The 20,734-nt window shown below is 42.8% G+C and overlaps 1 protein-coding gene across 1 annotated transcript in view; it reads left to right on the top strand.

The window, feature by feature from the left end:
- The window catches only part of Cdc7 (cell division cycle 7), a 60,095-nt gene extending 40,503 nt beyond the window's left edge, over positions 1–19,592 (top strand). The window contains exon 12 of the mRNA XM_048814470.1: positions 19,308–19,592. Coding sequence (XP_048670427.1) covers positions 19,308–19,357 — 50 coding nt within the window. The 3' untranslated portion in view covers positions 19,358–19,592. The remainder of the gene's footprint in view (positions 1–19,307) is intronic.
- Positions 19,593–20,734: the final 1,142 nt, after the last annotated feature.

The raw sequence follows: 20,734 nt of genomic DNA, 5'->3' as shown, positions 1-20,734 counted from the left end.
CACTCCACCAGTCTGGTTTTTATTTTTATTTTTTTCTGTTGCTTCTGTTGTTGTTCACACTTTCCTGTAGGGTCATTTCAAATTCCTATTTCCTGATGACACAACATCCTTCTGTAATCAGCTGGCAGCGGGTAGAGCCTGCCAAAACTTCAGGTAGCAGCCCTGCCTGGCACCATTTTCAGCAGCATCCTGTTCACAACTTTCCAGTTTGACTCCAAATGCCAATTTTGGTTTGTGAAAATTTCCATGGCCTCCTGCTAGGCTACTCTCTACATATTCCAGCTTATAGCACAGTGATCTCATGGGCTGGGCCCCAGCCCCCACCCTGTGCTCTGTGCTATCATTACTTCACAGAGGACTTTTTTTTTTTTTTTTTTTGGTACTGGGGATTGAACTCAGGGACACTGGACTACTGAGTCACATCTCCAGCCCTATTTTTTATTTTATTTAGAGACGGGGTCTTGCTGAGTTGCTTAGCACCTCACTTTTGCTGAGGCTGGCTTTGAACTTGCGATCCTCCTGCCTCAACCTCCCGAGCCGCTGGGATTACAGGCACGCACCACCAAGCCCAGCCTGACACTTTTAACATTGGTAATGAGCAGTGACTTCAGACATAGCCCAACAACCCCACTTGGTAGGAGGGACATACTGGAGGAACCCAGAGAGGGTAAGGAACTCTGTTATAGTTATATGTTCCAATTGTGACAGAACCAGGACTTGGAAACCAAGGCTTTAAGTCCACTACCCCAGGCTTCTTCATGAAAAAAGGCTGCTAAATTAGGAAGGTGAGGTTCTTGCAATTCTGCTACAGTATGCCAAAGAGTCTACAATTCTAGAGTTACAAGGAGGCCCTGCATTTTCTGTTGGAATAATTGATTCAGGATTTTCCCTTAGCAGCCTCCTCTGTTGTCAGGCTCTGGGCTAAGCATTTACTGATCTTCAATGCTCCCTACTACTTTAGGGTTTACTATTAGCCTTATTACGCAACTATAGATCAACTTATGAACAATTGCAATTCAAATCTTAACAATATTGAATCTTCCAATCCATGAACTTGGCATAACACTCCATTTTTAAAAGATCTTTCAATTCTCTTTCAATGTGTTGGTCTTGTACTTCTTTTGTTAAAATTATTCATATATTTTTCTTGTTATTATGCATGGAAATATTTTCATAGCTTAGTCTTCCCATTGTTTTTTAATAGTGTATTCTGAAACTTTTCTAAACTTATCACTTCTAGTATATTCTCTCAGATTCCTTAGGCTTTTCTACATATAAGATCATGTTGCCGGCAAAGTAAGGAAAAGGATTACTTCTTCCCCTCCAATGTGCATGTCTTCAATGTCTTTTTCTTGCCCTGTGGTACTGGTTAAGATCTTGCATGTAAAGCTGAATAGCAGCAGTAAGAGTGAACATTCTTGTCCTTTTTGCTGTCCTTTTGACAGATCCTGGTTGCTGTCTTTTCAAAATGAATCTTGGTGACTCTTCCAGAAAGGAGGTAGTAAAGCCTTTCTGCTGAATTAAGGAGTATCTTCATCATCTCCTCCTGCCTTCTTGCCTTGAAGATGTATGAAATGTGGATTTCTCATAAAGGACAAATGACATCCATATTTCTCTCTCAAAGGTCCCTCTGGAACAGCTTCATCCTTTCAGCAGCAGAGGTTTAATATGTGAAAGGAGTTTAACACCTTTCTTTTTTGGCCCCCTCCAGGGATTCAGTGAGTATGTTAGTCAGCTTTCCATCACTATGACAAAATACATGAGAAAAATCAACTTAAAGGATAATGATTTTTTTTTTTTTTTTTGACTCATGGTTTCAGGAGTTTCAGTCCAAGGTCACTTGGCTGTGTTGTTTTGGGGTCTCTGGTAAGGCAGAACATGATGGTGGAAGGTCCTGGTAAAGGAAAGCTGTCATCTCATGGCGGCCAGACAACAAAAAGAAAAGGGACCCAGGGACAAGATGTAGCCTTCAAGGGTAGGCCCCCCAGTGACCTGCTTCTTCCAACTAGGCCCCTACTCCTGAAGTTCCCACTACTTCCCAATAGTGCCAGCTGGGTATCAAGCCTTCAACATATGAGCCTTTGGGGACATTCCAGATTCAAACTGTAACAGTGAAGGAAAAATGAAAATTATGGTGCTTAGAACTCTGATGCAAGATCTCGCTAAATTCCAGAAGGAACTAGGATGATGCTCACAAGAACCTGACAGCTGAGAGCCTCCTAGGCACTGCGGGATGCTCTGATGTGCTCCCTGCTATATTCCAGCTGCCTGTGCTTTCTTCTCTCCCATGCTCTTCAGAGCACCTACTAACTCCAAACAGACTGATCCCGCCAAAGCCCCATGCTCATCTTAGGGTCTCTGGTTATGCTATCCCTTCCCTCTTGGAATGCCTTCCCACTTTCTTCTGCTTGTCCCTTTCTTGAATCTTCTTCTAAAATCTGATCAATCTGGACCCCAGAAATTTCTTCATCTCTCCACATCTGTAGTCTGACTGCCACTCAACTTAGTACATGATTATAGCAGGTTTGTGCTGTGTAGCTCATAAAGTTTTTCCTAACCACTTGGATATAGGAAATTTCACATTTATTTTTGTCTAAATCATGATCTCTAGCTCAACCCACCAACACTGATGAGAAATCTAGAATCAGCAACTAAAAGGAATGTCTCCTTCTTTCTGAGGTTCTTGCAGTGGCTCTGGGGGCAGGTCTTCAGTATCCTTTATCGCTGATAAGTTAACTATTCACTATGTCCCAAGCCTCTTAGGCAGGTTTTGAGAGCACAGTGCAACCTTTCAGTAAATCCTTGTCAAGTTACTACCTCTAACTTGTTTTTGTGTACCCCACCCCACCCGACTCTGGCACAGAGAAGTCTCCCTGATCCCCTCGACACTCTACAGAAAACCTGAAGGTGACCACACAAGAGGACTAGCCTTGCCCACACAGTCACAGACATGGGTGGACCCATCACAGCTGGAGAGAGCAGGTTTGAAGTGAGTGACTAAGGGGGTGCAGCTGGAACATGTGGTCCCCAGGCCATGGGGGGCAGCCAGACCCCATTTAGGCACTTCCTCCCTTCCTGAGGTGGCCCTGAGGTCCCGGGCAACCCTACCCATGACCCTGGAGCCTGTCATTGTCTCATGGTTCAAGTTCTTTCTGCCTGGAGAGTGCGTGCCTGTTTGGCCACTTTGCCAGGGTTTCCATCACATGCTAAGGATCGTGAATTATAAAAGTCGCTTTTCTCCAGTCAATTTAAGCCAGTCTGGCATGAGTCCCTTATTCTCCTTTGTCAACGAGGCAAAGACTCAGTTGTTCATCCAGCTTTGTGTCTTGCAATGAAGCAACCCTTTCCCTGCCCTTCCTTTCTCCCTTAGAAGCCCTGATTCTGGCTTTTTCTTGACCCTGCTCTGAAGTGTGTGGAAAATCTGCTTCAGTGCAGTTCCCCAGTAGTTGGTTTCTCCTCACTTCCACCTTTTCCTCCTGTCTGTGTGGGACCATCCAGGGATGAGAGTAGGAATAGGGTTTGTAACTGGCAGCTCATTGATGGGTGTTATTTTGATGCTGAGCAAGAATGACTAAACTAACACTCCATGGAGAGGCCTCTGTAGCCAGGGGCAAGACTTGTAGCTGGTGCAGGACTTACAGCAGGAGGGCAGGATGAGGTTTGGTCTCTGCCCCCAGCAGCTCAGCATCTAAGCTGTTAGAGGAGGATCCCCTGTGGGACTTTGACAAATAGAGGTATTTCCTGTTTTTAAAACCAGAAGTCTTTTCATGGAGGCCCATTTTAGAGCTTGTACCTGTCTATTTGTACTTCCACCTTTTAGTGTACAACCTCCTCCATCCACTTCTACTTATCCCCCTAGATTATCTCCTGCAGTGTGAGATTAATGTTTACAGTGTGAGATTAATTTTTACCCGGAGACTTCTCCTTTCTAACCAATTGAGTTCCACCAGTTTTTTCACCACCTTGATGCTTTGTTTGATTTCTTTTGCATGTGTTTAGTAGTGGCTTTGAAATAATCCAAATCTTGTATCTTACTTTCAGACTCCCTAAAGCCAGAGTGCATCTTTCCCCACTCAGTGCTTTGTTCAATTCTTGGCCCACAGGACACTGACCACCTTCCGCAAAGCCTCACACATGCCTTACAGCTAAACCCCAGGGTGCCTGAAGTTAAAGCTCTACTGGCTCTTTGAATCAGACAGAGCTGCTACCCTTCCAGTACCTGCTAACTAAACACTGTCAGGTGCCCTAATGGATGCTTCCTCCTGCATGTAGACTTACTGAGAGGTGTGTTTATTGAGGTTAGCAGGTTGTTTTTCTGTTTACATCCCCTTAACCCAAAGAAAACGTTTGGTGGAAAAGGCAAGTTGAAATTTCTGAAGGGATGCTATTTCAGATCATGTCTTTCTGAGCCCTTGAGTCTATAATTTTAAAAAAAGGGAAGGTAGGCGTAGCTTAGTGGTAGAACATATGCTTCATGTGCTTTAGGCCCTGGGTCCAATCCCCAGTACTCCAGTACTCCCCACCAAACACACACACACACACACACACTCTCTCTCTCTCTCTCTCTCACACACACACAAACACACACACCAGCCCAGGTGATGCTGATGTATACCTTTGATTATCAGTGGGATCTACTTGACACTGACAGTGTAGTCCCTGGGCAAACAGCATCATCTTCAGCCTTAACTAATCAAGAAATGCATAATCCCATGCTACACCTAAAACTACCGAATCAGAATCTATATTGTAGCCAGATTCTCAGGTGATTAGCTCATACCCTGAAGTATAAGAACTCTTGATTTATTAGTGATTGCACTGGGGCATGAGCTTTAACTAGGGCAACTTATTATGGTCACTTTTCCTATCATGGAGATAGTATGTGGGAGCCAAAGAAAGGACAGAGAAGAAATTTGGGCAGCCACAACTCTAGGATCCTCTTACTCCGAAACTGGGATAGAGTCTCAGGGACTATCTTTCTGGACTCTTTTTTTTTCACAGTAGGTAACTAATAATTGAATTGTTTGTTCTCCTCGTTAGTTGTGTTTGCTATTATTACAGCATAAGTTGTTGGGGCAGCAGAGAAGAGTGTTAATGAGCTTATGGGGAGAGATCTCTGGAACTGTCATAACCCTGTATCTTTCTTTATTCCATGCTGATCCACACACCCGCTACTCCTCCTCTCACCTCCTCTTAGAGTAACCTTAGTTGCTATGACTGTTCTATCCCTACATCCTGTTTCTGCCTTTTCTAGTTCTTGACATTTTGTCTTTTATCCTGTTCTAGACTTTTAGCTTGCTTCCTAGCCTCCATTAACTTTCTGATCTTCAACAGATAATTATTTTAACACCTTCTGTTACACCAGTGAACACTGAGGATTCAAAGTAAATGCAAGATGCAATTTCTGCCTCCAAGGGTCTGCACCATTGTGTTCATTACTTAGCCCTCACTGTGCTAAATGCTTAATTTAGGTAATCTTATTTAGTTTTCAACAATATAACTGTGAGGTTGTCCCCACGTTATAGGTGCAAGAAGCTGGGCTCAAATCCTTAAATAATTTCCCTAGGGCCATAGCTAATTTAGAAGCATAGGTAGGATTTAGGCCTAAGTATGATTATCTCAAGTCTGTTACTGAAGATCCATACTTCTAGCTCAGAATTGCATGGTTTCACAATGCATAGTCATTACTTTATGTATATAAAAGTCTTTTTTCTCTGTCTCCCACAATGGCTATGAGAGTGTCTTAAAGCACTCTAGAAAAGACATTTTCCTCATTGATGAGCCCAGGACACATTTCCAATGCCCAGGACAGTGCCTCACATATCACAATCAACAGGAGGAAGAAGGCTGTTTTGAACCATCTCTTGGATTCTACCCTTCTACCACAGAGCATCCTCAAGCCTGAGGTTCTCAGCATCCTTGGGGCCTGGGGTCCTCCCTAATTCACCTCTGCCTTTCAGAGGCAGGCAGCCAGACCAAGAGACCCTTTTTCACTTTGTCTAAATATAACATATACGGAGTTAATCCAAGCTTTCTGCCTAGAAAATTCCAAAAAACATTATTCTGAAGCTTTATAATTTACACAACCGACAATAAAAATGTTGAAGGAGCTGGGTGCAGTGGTGCAGGCCTATAATCCCAGCAATTCAGGAAGTTGAGGTAGGAGGATCATGAGTTCAAAGCCAGCCTCAGCAAAAGCAAGGGCCTAAGCAACTCAGTGAGACCCTGTCTCTAAATAAAATACAAAATAGGGCTGGGGATGTGGCTCAGTGGTTAAGCACCCCTGGGTTCAATCCCCAATAACAAACAAACAAAAAATAAATAAAATTGAAGGAATTTCAGTAGATGGATGTGGTACAACCCTACCTTTCCTGGTGCTATGATTAGGATATAAGTTATCCTCCAAAAGCTCACATGTGAGACAATGCAGGAAGGTTCAGAGGAGAAATGATTGGCAGGTTAGCCCAATCAGTGAATTAATCCCTGATGAGATTAATTGAAGTGGTAGGGTGTGGTTGGAGGAGGTGGGAATTGGGGCATGGCTTTGGGGTATATATTTGTATCCGGAAAGTGGAGTCTCTCTCTGCTTCCTGATCACCATGATGTGAGGCTGCTTCCCTCTGTCACATTCTCCCACCATGATGTCCAGCCTTACCTCCAGCCATGAGAAATGGAGCCGACCTTCTATGGACTAAGACCCCGAAACCGTGAGCCCCTTCTCTATAGTTATTCTGGTCACAGCATAGAAAAAAAAAAGTTATTCTTTAGTCACAGCATAGAAAAGGCTGACTAAAACACCTGATGTTTTAGAGGCTGCCCACTATGCCAGCTGTCTCCCACAATGGCTATGAGAGAATATCCTCTTCCAGGCTCCTTTGTGCTACCTCCTCAGGGCACTTATAGGACTTTCCCTTTTCTGTCCTTTAAAGGGAAAAACATAACATAGGCCACAGAGAATGATTTAACATTTCTGTTGTGCTAATAAATTTTGATTTATATTGTGATTATATTGTAGCATTCTCTTTTGTGAACTAGTGGGCACAGGAAAAATTATTGAAGGCTGAAATGTATGTAAACTGTTTAGACAACCTAAATTAGAATCCTTCACTTGGGAAGTCTTTGAGAAAGCTTTCTCAAGACTGCTAAATACAGGATAGGAATTAGTCCCATTTTATAGGCCAGGAAACTGAGACCAAAGGTAAGGTAGGATACAGGAACTTTGACATGCTTTACTGTTCCCACCACACAATATATCATTTCCTAAACTGAATTCACAATGGGAAGTTGGAATGTTAAATTTGGCAGGGTTGTGGTTAAAAACTTGAAATTTAGAGTCAGGAAAACTTTGGTACTTGGGTAAGTTATTAACCTCAGTTTCCTGAAAGAAATTACTAATATGTACCCCACTGGCTTGTAATGAGGAATTAAACAGGATGATGTATGTAGAACACTTGACAGAGTGCTTGGCACATAGTTATCACTTCATAATTGTTAGTTGTGATTTTTACTAAAACTATGATTATGTGAGTCCTTCAGTTTCCCTGAGAAGTCCTCCTTGTTATGTGACCAGCAGGCTTATCCTTGTAGGGCCCAGGTACATGTAGTTTTTGTAAGTCTGTTTTTTTCTTGACCTATTTTCTGGTTAAAACTCAGACTTTCAGGATTGCAACCACATCCCCTTAGTCTTTACACTCATTTCAGACATCATGTTCAAACTGAGATTTTAGTTACTTATCTAAATACAGTATTAGTATTAGTTCATGGAACAGACCTCCTACATGTTCTTATTATTTCTTGATAACTCAGGTCTGAAATTCCAATGTCTCAAGGTCCAGAGATGTTAGCTCAAGTAGAGCAGATCCAAGCCCAAGAACTGATATGTCTATTTTGAAAGAGAGAACTTGCTTCCTTTAGTTTCTATAGCAAATATTGAATCTAGGGTATCAAATGATCTGAGACATATTACAATAAAGGGGCTTAATTAAGAATACAAATTCCATTAAATCAAAACTATTTACAACCCTGGGATTTTGTAAAGTCTAAAGAAAGAATTCTCCAGACTTGATCCAATAGACTTGGTTCTGTGTAACCACTTGAGAAAATTTAATTTCAAGAGTCAACATATTAATGCTGATTGACATTGGTTTTTCTCTGATGCAGAATGATAGACATGGCCACCTCATGGTTCTCATTTGAGATCCCAATACCCTAGGACTTGAAGGAAACTGACATTCTCTCCCTACTTTCCTCTCTTTTTTTACCTCATTAAATTAAGAGAATTCTTCAGAGAATCAAGAACTGGATAATCCATTTTTATGATAAGAAAGAGACTCCTTTAACTAACTCATTACCTCCTTCAGTCTTGGTACAGCTTTCTTTATTTCTTTTTTATTTTTTTCAACTGGCAATGGAATCCAGAGGCACTTCACCACTAGTACTAGTTGTACACCTAGTCATGTGACACCAACCTAATAAGAACTTCCCAGAGAATCTTGGAAATGTTTTCACATGTACTGGAAAGAGATGAATGACAAAATTTGGTGAACCCAAAGCATTGTGTCTGCTTACAGGGAAGCCCCCTCTTACTCTCCTCTCCTCCTTCTTCAAATGTAGCAGTCTGACCTACAGTAGATACCGTAAGTACAGTCAGCACAGTAAATTGGATGGAAGAAACGATGAACGAATTGTAACCTAAGATCTTACAGTGAATAAAAGAGTGGACTGGAATGGACTTGTATTGAACTGGTTAGCTGGTTAATAGAAAATTCTGTATTAATTTATAGTATGCCCACAAATTATAGGAAGAAATCAAAACCACATCATTAAAAAATAGGATACAGCTAGGTGTGGTGATGCATGCCTCTAATCTCTGAAGGAGGATTGAGGCAGGAGGATCATGTGCTCAAGGCCAGCCTCAGCAATTCTATATTAATTTCTCTGACTCCCTGGGGAGTTCTTATCAGATTGGGGCCACATGACTGGATTAAAACCAATAGCACAGGGAAGAAATTACATGTTATTCTCAGGCCCCTGGCCATAAAATTCATTGCACCTTTGTCCATGTTCTCACTTTCCCTTCTGTGATGACCTCTGAATCTAAATAACAGCAATATAAGATTATAGGATTGTGGATCCCTGAGTCACCACTGTAAGGAGAGCCACAGAAGGACTCTGGTCTGGGGCTTCCTTGTTATTGACCTAGCCTTGGTTGCCCTACTACATGCTTTCTAAAGGTGGGGGTGTCTTAGTTTAATACTGAAGGGAAAGAAGAAACTAGGCTACATCAAGTCACTTTTAATGATCTTATTCCAGCTAGAAAAAAAACTATCAAAAAATAGCCAGATTTTCTATGCAGAATATATTGATCAAATACCAAAGTTTTGAATGAACCCCAGGTTTCTGCTTAAACAACTGGATATAGTACAATCACCACAGAAGAGACTGTAGAATTTTCCAGAAAAATTCTTCACACTATAGAAAGTTGTAACAAGACTGCCAAGTGTGATGGCACATGCCTCTGATTTTAAAGACTTGGGAGGCTGAGTCAAGGGGATCACAAGTTTGAGGTTGGCCTCAGCAATTTAGCAAGATCCTGCCTCAAAAAAAAAAAAAAGACCTGGGATTGTAGCTCAATGGTAAAGCATCTCTGGGTTCAATCCTCAGTATGGATGGATGGATGGATGGATGGATGGAAGGAAGGAGGGAGGGAGGGAGGGAGGAAAAGAAGGAAGGAAGGAAGGCTGGCTACTAGATTGGGGATCCCCAGAAAATTCCTTTTATCATTTGAACACACAACCTTACTCACCAGAGGCACTCCAGCTCTCCTCCTCCCCTCTAAGGCACTCTGGCAATCACTCTGTAGTTGTTTCAAAGATTGGGAAATTATTCTGAAAGCAATGTGGCCTGTTGATGGCATTGACTTTGGCTCCCCTCATCACCACTGTCAGTGTTGCCATAAGCCTGTTTGTAAGGTCCTAAAGTTGGCTGCCCTTGAAATAAAATGGGAAAAACCTGAGTTTGTGGGATAGCTTGGTCCCAAGCCCAGTTCCTCTGCCAAAGAGAGTGAACAATCCTGCATTTGTGGTACCCTGAGCTTGCAGTGACCTTCCGGGCCAGCCATGATGCCGGAGGGAGCACTTATTCTCTGAAACGACAGTAGAGGAAGAACCAACCCATTGCCCAAGGACTAATAAATAGGCCCCTCTTTTTCCTGGGACAGCTTCAGCAGGGCCCTGTACAGGACTTAACTCTTTGTTTTCTTGAAATTTGTGCACAGAGACTCATATGTTTTATCTCTTAGTTAAAAACTGATTGGGTTGAAAACAGATAATAATTAGTCCTCAGTGCTAACTATAGTTTAAAGTTATTTGAGGACTTGAAATAACCTTTACCTCTGTACCAGAGGGTAAGGATCATGTGAGTTTTATTTATTGTTTGATAAATAAATAGTACATACTAGCATAGTGCATGGCAAAGAATATGTACTAGGGAAATTTTATTAAATGGAGAATGACTATGGATAGCCTTCTCTCAAAGCTTAGGCTCTCATTTTGCCTTGCTTTACCACCATCCTCTCCACAAGTGAACATTTTCTCTTGTCATTGTTAACATAAAATATGTTTCGTGTGGCTTCTACTGCTTGTTCTTGACTCAGTGACTCTCAGAATCATCAGGGACAGAGACTTGTGGTCATCCCTTTCACTTTCAACTTTGGGCTGGTGGTAAAACCTCTTGCGTACGTGTATCCTGGGTGTGATCTCCTCTCTCCAGCACTTTCAAAATGCACAAGTCCATTTGTGAGGGCGGAGCCTTCTTGATCAAATCACTTCTCACTGCCCAAATGGGGATTAAGCTTTAACATACAAATTTTGCCAAGGTCTTTGGGAAAATGATTCTCAGCCTCTTGTTCCACTTGGCCAAGAAGGTCCCTTGCTTAGATTCCCAGAATTGCAACTCTTGGTGCTAATTTTGAGTCCTTCTGTGGTCTGTCCCCCAAAATCTAGTCACCTAAATGGGCTGCAACAGCTTTTATCAGGGTAGCCAGCCCTCTGACCCCAAAAGTCTGGATATTTTCCTTTCCTTGGGAACATTGTACTGTAAGTCTGGCAATTCCTGAAAATGTAAAAGGTCCTCATTATTTAATATTTTCCAGCAAATAAGGCCATGGCATCTGAGGTAGGAGTTTAGGGATATCAAGATGGCAGAGGCAGGGTACAAGAAAAATGTTGGCTAGAATATAAGATGGGGCAATGAATCATCTTGTCTCTGTTTATGGTAAGTCCTATTACCATGGCAACTCCCGCCACTGAGTGCTTATCAACATAGCAACTCTGCCAGAAGTCCCATATTCTAATTAGGCGAAAATAAAGTAACCAATGGGAACAAATAGGGCAGGGTCTTCAATTAGGTCCATAAAGAGAAGAATGCAGAACAGTTTGACACATAAAAAATCAAATTGCCCAGACCTTGGGGCCTTGACCTCTCACTGAGGTTGTTCCACTCTACTTTATGGAGTGTTTTTGTTGTTGTTTTTGTTGTTGATGTTGTTTTGTTTTGTTTTTGTACTAGGGATTGAATCCAGAAGTGCTTAACCACTGAGACACATCCCCAGCCCTTTTTTGGAGGAGGTTGGGGGATCAGGGATTGAACTCAGAGCACTCATCCACTGAGCCACATCCCCAGCCCTATTTTGTATTTTATTTAGAGACAGGGTCTCACTGAGTTGCTTAGCGCCCCCACTGGTTGCCGAAGCTAGCTTTGAACTCATGATCTTCCTGTCTCAGCCTCCTGAGCTGCTGGGATTACAAGCATGCACCACCGTGCCCATTTCCTCAGCCCTTTTTTATTTATTTATTTATTTTTTAAAATTTTTTATTGTGGGTTGTTCAAAACATTACAAATTTCTTGACATATCACATTCGACACTTTGATTCAAGTGGGTTATGAACTCCCACCTTCACCCCATACACAGATTGCAGAATCACATCAGTTACACATCCATTGATTTACAAATTGCCATCCTAGTGTCTGTTGTGCTCCGCTGCCTTTCCCATCCTCCACCCTCCCCCCTCCCCACCTCTCCCCTCCCCTCCCCTCCTCTCTCTCTACCCCCTCCACTGTATAACCCTGAGGGTCTCCTTCCATTACCATGCAATTTCCCTTCTCTCTCCCTTTCCCTCCCACCTCTCATCCCTGTTAAATGTTAATCTTCTTCTCCTGCTCTTCGTCCCTACTCTGTTCTTAGTTACTCTCCTTATATCAAAGAAGACATTTGGCATTTGTTTTTTAGGGATTGGCTAGCTTCACTTAGCATAATCTGCTCTAATGCCATCCATTTCCCTGTAAATTCTATGATTTTGTCATTTTTTAATGCAGAGTAATACTCCATTGTGTATAAATGCCACATTTTTTTTATCCATTCGTCTATTGAAGGGCATCTAGGTTGGTTCCACAGTCTTGCTATTGTGAACTGTGCTGCTATGAACATCGATGTAGCAGTGTCCCTGTAGCATGCTCTTTTTAGGTCTTTAGGGAATAGACCAAGAAGGGGAATAGCTGGGTCAAATGGTGGCTCCATTCCCAGCTTTCCAAGAAATCTCCATACTGCTTTCCAAATTGGCTGCACCAATTTGCAGTCCCACCAGCAATGTACAAGTGTACCCTTTTCCCCACATCCTCGCCAGCACTTGTTGTTGTTTGACTTCATAATGGCTGCCAATCTTACTGGAGTGAGATGGTATCTTAGGGTGGTTTTGATTTGCATTTCTCTGACAGCTAGAGATGGTGAGCATTTTTTCATGTACTTGTTGATTGACTGTATGTCCTCCTCTGAGAAGTGTCTGTTCAGGTCCTTGGCCCATTTGTTGATTGGGTTGTTTGTTCTCTTATTGTCTAATTTTTTGAGTTCTTTGTATACTCTGGATATTAGGGCTCTATCTGAAGTGTGAGGAGTAAAGATTTGTTCCCAGGGTGTAGGCTCCCTATTTACCTCTCTTATTGTTTCTTTTGCTGAGAAAAAACTTTTTAGTTTGAGTAAGTCCCATTTGTTGATTCTAGTTATTAACTTTTGTGCTATGGGTGTCCTATTGAGGAATTTGGAGCCCGACCCCACAGTATGTAGATCGTAGCCAACTTTTTCTTCTATCAGACGGCGTGTCTCTGATTTGATATCAAGCTCCTTGATCCATTTTGAATTAACTTTTGTGCATGGCGAGAGAAAGGGATTCAGTTTCATTTTGTTGCATATGGATTTCCAGTTTTCCCAGCACCATTTGTTGAAGATGCTATCCTTCCTCCATTGCATGCTTTTAGCCCCTTTATCAAATATAAGATAGTTGTAGTTTTGTGGATTGGTTTCTGTGTCCTCTATTCTGTACCATTGGTCCACCCGCCTGTTTTGGTACCAGTACCATGCTGTTTTTGTTACTATTGCTCTGTAGTATAGTTTGAAGTCTGGTATCGCTATACCGCCTGATTCACACTTCCTGCTTAGCATTGTTTTTGCTATTCTGGGTCTTTTATTTTTCCATATGAATTTCATGATTGCTTTCTCTATTTCTACAAGAAATGCCGTTGGGATTTTGATTGGCATTGCATTAAACCTATAGAGAACTTTTGGTAATATCGCCATTTTGATGATGTTAGTTCTGCCTATCCATGAACAGGGTATATTTTTCCATCTTCTAAGATCTTCTTCTATTTCTCTCTTTAGGGTTCTGTAGTTTTCATTGTATAAGTCTTTCACCTCTTTTGTTAGGTTGATTCCCAAGTATTTTATTTTTTTTGAAGATATTGTGAATGGAGTGGTTGTCCTCATTTCCATTTCAGAGGATTTGTCGCTGATATACAGGAATGCCTTTGATTTATGCGTGTTGATTTTATATCCTGCCACTTTGCTGAATTCATTTATTAGCTCTAATAGTTTCTTTGTAGAGCCTTTTGGGTCTGCTAGGTATAGAATCATATCATCTGCAAATAGTGATAATTTAAGTTCTTCTTTTCCTATTTTGATGCCTTTAATTTCTTTCGTCTGTCTAATTGCTCTGGCCAGTGTTTCGAGAACTATGTTGAACAGAAGTGGAGAGAGAGGGCATCCCTGTCTTGTTCCAGATTTTAGAGGGAATGCCTTCAGTTTTTCTCCATTCAGAATGATGCTAGCCTGAGGCTTAGCATAGATTGCTTTTACAATATTGAGGTATGTTCCTGTTATCCCTAGTTTTTCTAGAGTTTTGAACATAAAGGGATGCTGTACTTTGTCGAATGCTTTTTCCGCATCTATCGAGATGATCATATGGTTCTTATTTTTAAGTCTATTGATGTGGTGAATAACATTTATTGATTTCCGTATATTGAACCAGCCTTGCATCCCAGGGATGAATCCTACTTGATCATGGTGTACAATTTTTTTGATATGTTTTTGTATCCGATTCGCCAGAATTTTATTGAGGATTTTTGCATCTAGGTTCATTAGAGATATTGGTCTGTAGTTTTCTTTCTTTGAAGTGTCTTTGTCTGGTTTAGGTATCAGGGTGATGTTGGCCTCGTAGAATGAATTTGGAAGTTCTCCCTCTTTTTCTATTTCCTGAAGTAGCTTGAAAAGTATTGGTATTAGTTCCTCTTTAAAGGTTTTGTAAAACTCTGCTGTATACCCATCCGGTCCTGGGCTTTTCTTAGTTGGTAGTCTTTTGATGGTTTCTTCTATTTCCTCAATTGATATTGGTCTGTTTAGGTTGTCTATATCCTCCTGACTCAATCTGGGCAGATCATATGACTTAAGAAATTTATCTATGCCTTCACTATCTTCTAATTTATTGGAGTATAAGGATTCAAAATAGTTTTTGATTATCTTCTGTATTTCTGAAGTGTCTGTTGTGATATTGCCTTTTTCATCCCGTATGCTAGTAATTTGAGTTCTCTCTCTTCTTCTCTTCGCTAGCATCGCTAAGGGTCTGTCGATTTTGTTTATTTTTTCAAAGAACCAACTTTTAGTTTTGTCAATTTTTTCAATTGTTTCTTTTGTTTCGATTTCATTAATTTCAGCTCTGATTTTAATTATTTCTTGCCTTCTACTTCTTTTGCTGTTGTTTTGCTCTTCTTTTTCAAGGATTTTGAGATGAAGTATGAGATCATTTATTTGTTGGTTTTTTCTTTTTTTAAGGAATGAACTCCAAGCAATGAATTTTCCTCTTAGAACTGCTTTCAATGTGTCCCATAGATTCCGATATGTTGTGTCTGTGTTTTCATTTATCTCTAAGAATTTTTTAATTTCCTCCTTGATGTCTTCTATAACCCATTGATCATTCAGTAACCTATTGTTCATTCTCCAAGTGATGTATGCTTTTTCCTTCCTTCTTTTATCGTTGATTTTCAGTTTCATTCCATTATGATCAGATAAGATGCATGGTATTATCTCTACTCCTTTATATTGTCTAAGAGTTGCCCTGTGACATAATATATGATCTATTTTTGAGAAGGATCCATGTGCTGCTGAGAAAAAAGTGTAACTGCTTGATGTTGGGTGGTATACTCTATATATGTCAATTAGGTCTAGGTTATTAATAGTGTTATTGAGTTCTATAGTTTCCTTATTCAACTTTTGTTTGGAAGATCTGTCCAGTGGCGAGAGAGGTGTGTTGAAGTCTCCCATGATTATGGTATGGTGGTCTATTAGACTCTTGAACTTGAGAAGAGTTTGTTTGACGAACATAGCTGCACCATTGTTTGGGGCATAAATATTTATGATTGTTATGTCTTGTTGGTGTATGGTTCCCTTAAGCAGTATGTAGTGTCCCTCTTTATCCCTTTTGATTAACTTTGGCTTGAAATCTATTTTATTTGATATGAGTATGGACACTCCTGCTTGTTTCCGAAGTCCATATGAGTGATATGATTTTTCCCAACCTTTCACCTTCAGCCTATGTATGTCTTTTCCTATCAAATGCGTCTCCTGTAGGCAGCATATTGTTGGGTCTTGTTTTGTGATCCATTCTACTAGCCTGTGTCTCTTAATTGGTGAGTTTAAGCCATTAACATTTAGGGTTATTATTGAGATATGGGTTGTTCTTCCAGCCATATTTGTTTATTTCTGTTACTAAACATGGTTTGTTTTCCTCTTTGATTATTTCCCCCCCCTTTACTGTCCTACCTCCCACTGTTGGTTTTCATTGTTATTTTCCATTTCCTCTTCCTGTAATGCTTTGGCGAGGATGTTTTGAAGAGATGGTTTTCTAGCTGCGAATTCTTTAAACTTTTGTTTATCGTGGAAGGTTTTAATTTCATCTTCCATCCTGAAGCTTAATTTCGCTGGATACACAATTCTTGGTTGGAACCCATTTTCTTTCAGTGTTTGAAATATGTTATTCCAGGATCTTCTAGCTTTCAGAGTCTGTGTTGAAAGATCAGCTGTTATCCTGATTGGCTTACCCCTAAATGTAATCTGCTTCCTTTCTCTTGTAGCTTTTAAAATTCTCTCCTTATTCTGTATGTTGGGCATCTTCATTATAATGTGTCTAGGTGTGGATCTCTTATGATTTTGCACATTCGGCGTCCTGTAGGCTTCTAGGATTTGGGATTCTGTCTCATTCTTCAAGTCTGGGAAGTTTTCTCGTATTATTTCATTGAATAGACTGCTCATTCCTTTGGTTTGGAGCTCTGTACCTTCCTGTATCCCAATGACTCTTAAGTTTGGTCTCTTAATGTTATCCCATATTTCTTGGATGTTCTGCTCATGGTTTCTTAACAGTCTTGCTGAGCTGTCTATGTTCTTTTCCAGTTGAAATACTTTGTCTTCATTGTCTGATGTTCTATCTTCTAAGTGTTCTACTCTGCTGGTAGTATTCTCCATTGAGTTTTTAAGTTGGTTTATTGCTTCCTGCATTTCTAGGATTTCTGATTGTTTGTTTTTTATAACCTCTATCTCCCTGTATAGTTGATCCTTTGCTTCCTGGATTTGTTTGCGTAATTCGTTGTCGAAGTGATCTTTCATTGTCTGATTTTGCTGTTTAATGTCTTCCTTGATACTCCAGATCATCTGAAGCATGTATATCCTGAATTCTTTATCTGACATTCCATCTGCTGCAGCTGTTACCTCTTCTAAAGTTGCGTTGACCTGCATTGCTTGTGGTCCTTTCTTTCCTTGTCTTTTCATACTGCTTGCGTATCTTTCCTGCAGGTGCGGGCGGCGGCTCTGCTCTCTCCTTATTCCAATTGGGGTGTCGTGGCTACCACGCCGGCAGGTCACTGGGCCTGTTCTGGGAGCTGGCGGCGGCTCTGTTCTGCCCCTACTCCAATTGGGGTGACGAGTGTACCACGCCGGCAGGCCACCGGGCCTGATCCGCCAGTCGGTTGCAGGTTTGCCTACCCTGCAGACGCGGGCGGCGGTTCTACTCTGCCCCTACTCCAAATGGGGTGTCGTGACTACCCCGCCTGCAGGACGCTGGGCCTGTTCCTGGCACGGGCGGCGACTCTGCTCTGCCACTACTCCAATTAGGGTGGTGTTTGTACCACGCCGGCAGGCTCCTGGGCCTGATCCGCCGGTCTGTTGTAGGTCTGCCTACCTTGGAGGCGCGGGCGGCGGATCTGCCCTGCCCCTCCTACCACGCCTGCGGACCCCTGGGTCTGATCTGCAGTTTGATCACTGGTCTGCTCACCCTGCGGGCACGGGTGGCGGTTCCGCTCCGCCCCCACTCCAATTGGGGTCACGTGACCACCACACCGGCAGGGCCTGATCCGGGCGTGGGAGAAGGATCTGCTCTGCCCCTACTCCAGTTGGGGTGACATGTGTACCACACTGGCAGGCCACTGGGCCTGACCCGCCAGGCTGTCACAGGTCTGTTTACCTTGCAAGCGCGAACGGCGGCTCTGCCCTGCCCCTCCTACCACGCCCATGTACCACTGGGTCGCGGGTCTGCCCACCTTGCGGGTGCGGGTGGCGGCTCCGCTCCGCCCCCTCTCCAATTGGGGTCACGCGGTCACCACGCTGGCGAGCCGCTGGGCCTGCTCCGGGCGCTGGCGGCGGCCCGGCTTCTCCCCTCTGGCTCAACGACAAATTGAGGAGACTCGGGTGACTGTGCCTCACCCCCCCTACCAGGAGACCAACTGCTTATGTCACCGCTGGTATTGATGAAGTTCTCTCCTCCGCCGCTTTCTGCTGACATCAGATCTCTGCCATGTTGGTATCCTATGCGAATGGCAGCATTTCGTTCCCCTTGCCGGGCAACCAAAGCAACGGGTGAGTCCTGACCGGCCCTCAGCAGGACCCGGACCGAGAAGCAGTTTCCGCGGGCTCCTAGCCCCGGTCCAGGGAAGTTCCGGGAGCCGGAACTCGGCCGCTCCATGCTCGTTGTAAGCTCCTATAAGTGTAAGCTCCAAGAAGCAGTCCCCGCGGGCTCAGTTCCGGGAGCCGGAATTCGGCTGCTTAGTGCTTGTTGTATGCTCTGATAGGAGCAGGGTCCAAGAAGCAGCCTCCGCAGGCTCCGCGGCCCTGGGCCAGGGTGGTTCCGGGACGGTTCCGGGAGCCGGAACTTGGCCGCCCCGCGCTCGGTGTTCGTTCCGATAAGCTCAGGTTCTAAGAAGCACCCAGGCGCTGAACCCTAGCAATCTGTCTGCAAGCCACAGGCGAATTACAGCCTGAAATTACCTGATCTATGGCTGAAAGAGCTGCGGTCAGTCGAAAACAGGGAAGGTGACGTCAGTTTACCAACATGGTGGCTGCTGGCCTCCTCTGTGGTCTGACCGGTGTGGAGAACCAAGATGGACCGCTTCCTTCCCCCGTCTCGAACCCAGAATTCAGCCCTGAGTACGGTGCTTGCGCGGCTGGCAGAAACTGCAGCGCTGCAACCCTGCGTCTCTATCCCAGCGCGCGCTGCAGACTCTAGCCTCGGGGCGATTTGCTGAATAAGCAGTGTTACCCTCCGTGCGACAAACCTCTCGCGTTTGAGTCCCCGTAGCCGATCCTCGTGCGATGGAAATCCTTCCTCCAGGTTCCGGAGCACCCCACTATTGCTGGAAATTCCTAACAAGATATCCTTTAGCCGTCCTGACTTGTCATACTCCCACACAGTGAAGCAGCACACGGGGGCAATGCACTCCCCTCGCCGCCATCTTCCTTCTCCTTTTTTTTTGTTTTGAGACTGGTTCTCACCAAGTTGCTTAGGGTCTTGCTAAGTTGGTGAGGCTGGCCTCGAACTTGCAATTCTCCTGCTTCAATCTCCTGAGTGGCTGGGATTATGGCTGGATCACCATGCTGAGCTCACTTTTACTTTCAATAAATCTATACTCTGCCTTTTATTTCTGCATGTCTTGCTCAGTTCTTTGTTTGGAAGCCAAGAACCTGGACCCCAACTGGACTCTTCACTGATATCACATCTACTTCTTCAGATTCATCACTTCGATGGTTTCTATGGAGCCCTGTTGCCTTTGGAGGAGGGAGCTACCTGTAGAGTCTCAGGATAGTTCACTCTCCCAGACTTTTTGATGCATTTCTTAAAAAAGAAGAGAAGCAAGAAGGGGAACTGGAGAAGAATGAGGGAAAAAAAAAAAAAAGCTAAATGTGAATAGATCATCCTACTACACATTGCACTTCACACATTAACTGCCAAGACAGATTCCCTGTTTTTCTTGAGTAGAAATCAGACTTCCTTCTCTAAATTGTACTTACTCAAAAATTTAACAACAAACATACAATCAGGAAGAAAATTGAGAGATCATTCTGTTAAGCTGTCTGGCTTCAAGGTGCTGAGTCTTTGCTGGACATTTCAGTAAAATAATTGAAAAACTTATGTAAAATAGTATTATAGGTGATGGGGCAGGCTCCTAGGATGAAATAACAGGGTGCCTGAAGTTAAATTATTATTATTTTTTAGAATAAGCATCAGTTTTATTTTGGAGGATTAGGATCAGTGGTAGGAAAACAATTTGTGCATGGGCCCCTTGGTGCATGTCACCTTGGGAAAGGATTGGGGGTTGGAGCAGAATTGTGAGGCAAAGGAGGACTAGCTCTTGGCTCTGACTTGGCACACCTTTTCAGGGCCTGTGACATGTTTTCCAGGCCCTACTGCCTAGTATTTCAAAGCACCTAGTCATTGCTGTCTGCATCAGTCTCTAGTAAGGAAGGACAGGTCCTGACTCACAAGGTGTGATCCAGATCATCACTATCGTCAATAGTAGGTTTGAAAGGAAAACATCAAATTGTGTGAAGGTGGGAGAAGTTATCACAAATTGTTAATTCATGACACTCTTAAGAATAATGGCAATATTAAAAACAAAACAAAAACGCAGGCTGGGGTTACAGCTCAGTGGCAGAGTAGTTGCCTAGCATGCATGAGGACCAAAAAAAAAAAAAAAAATTAAAAAACAAACCCACTGCATTCTATGAGGCTGTTGTGAGAAGCAAACTAGGAAGGAAACCAAATGCAGACCCTTTGAATGCCACAGAAACAGGCCCCAGATCATGCATCAACCCCTGTATCAAAATCAGAGCATGAGACACTAGGGTGGGAGAGTGATTGAATTTCACAGATTAAGAGCCTATGATGAGAAGCCAGGCATGATGATGCATGCTTGTAAAATCAGCAACTCTGGAAGCAGGGTGGATCACAAGTTGAAGGCCAGCCTCAGTAATTTAGCAAGGCCTGAAGCAATTTAGTCTCAAAAAATAAAAAGGGCTGTGGATGTAACCCAGTAGCTAAGTGCCCCCTGGGTTCAATCCCCAGTACCAAAAAAAAAAAAAAAAACT

The sequence above is a fragment of the Marmota marmota genome, unplaced genomic scaffold (assembly GCF_001458135.2).
Source record: "Marmota marmota marmota unplaced genomic scaffold, marMar, whole genome shotgun sequence".
Lineage (NCBI taxonomy): Eukaryota > Metazoa > Chordata > Mammalia > Rodentia > Sciuridae > Marmota > Marmota marmota.
This window is presented reverse-complemented; position numbering and strand designations above follow the sequence as displayed.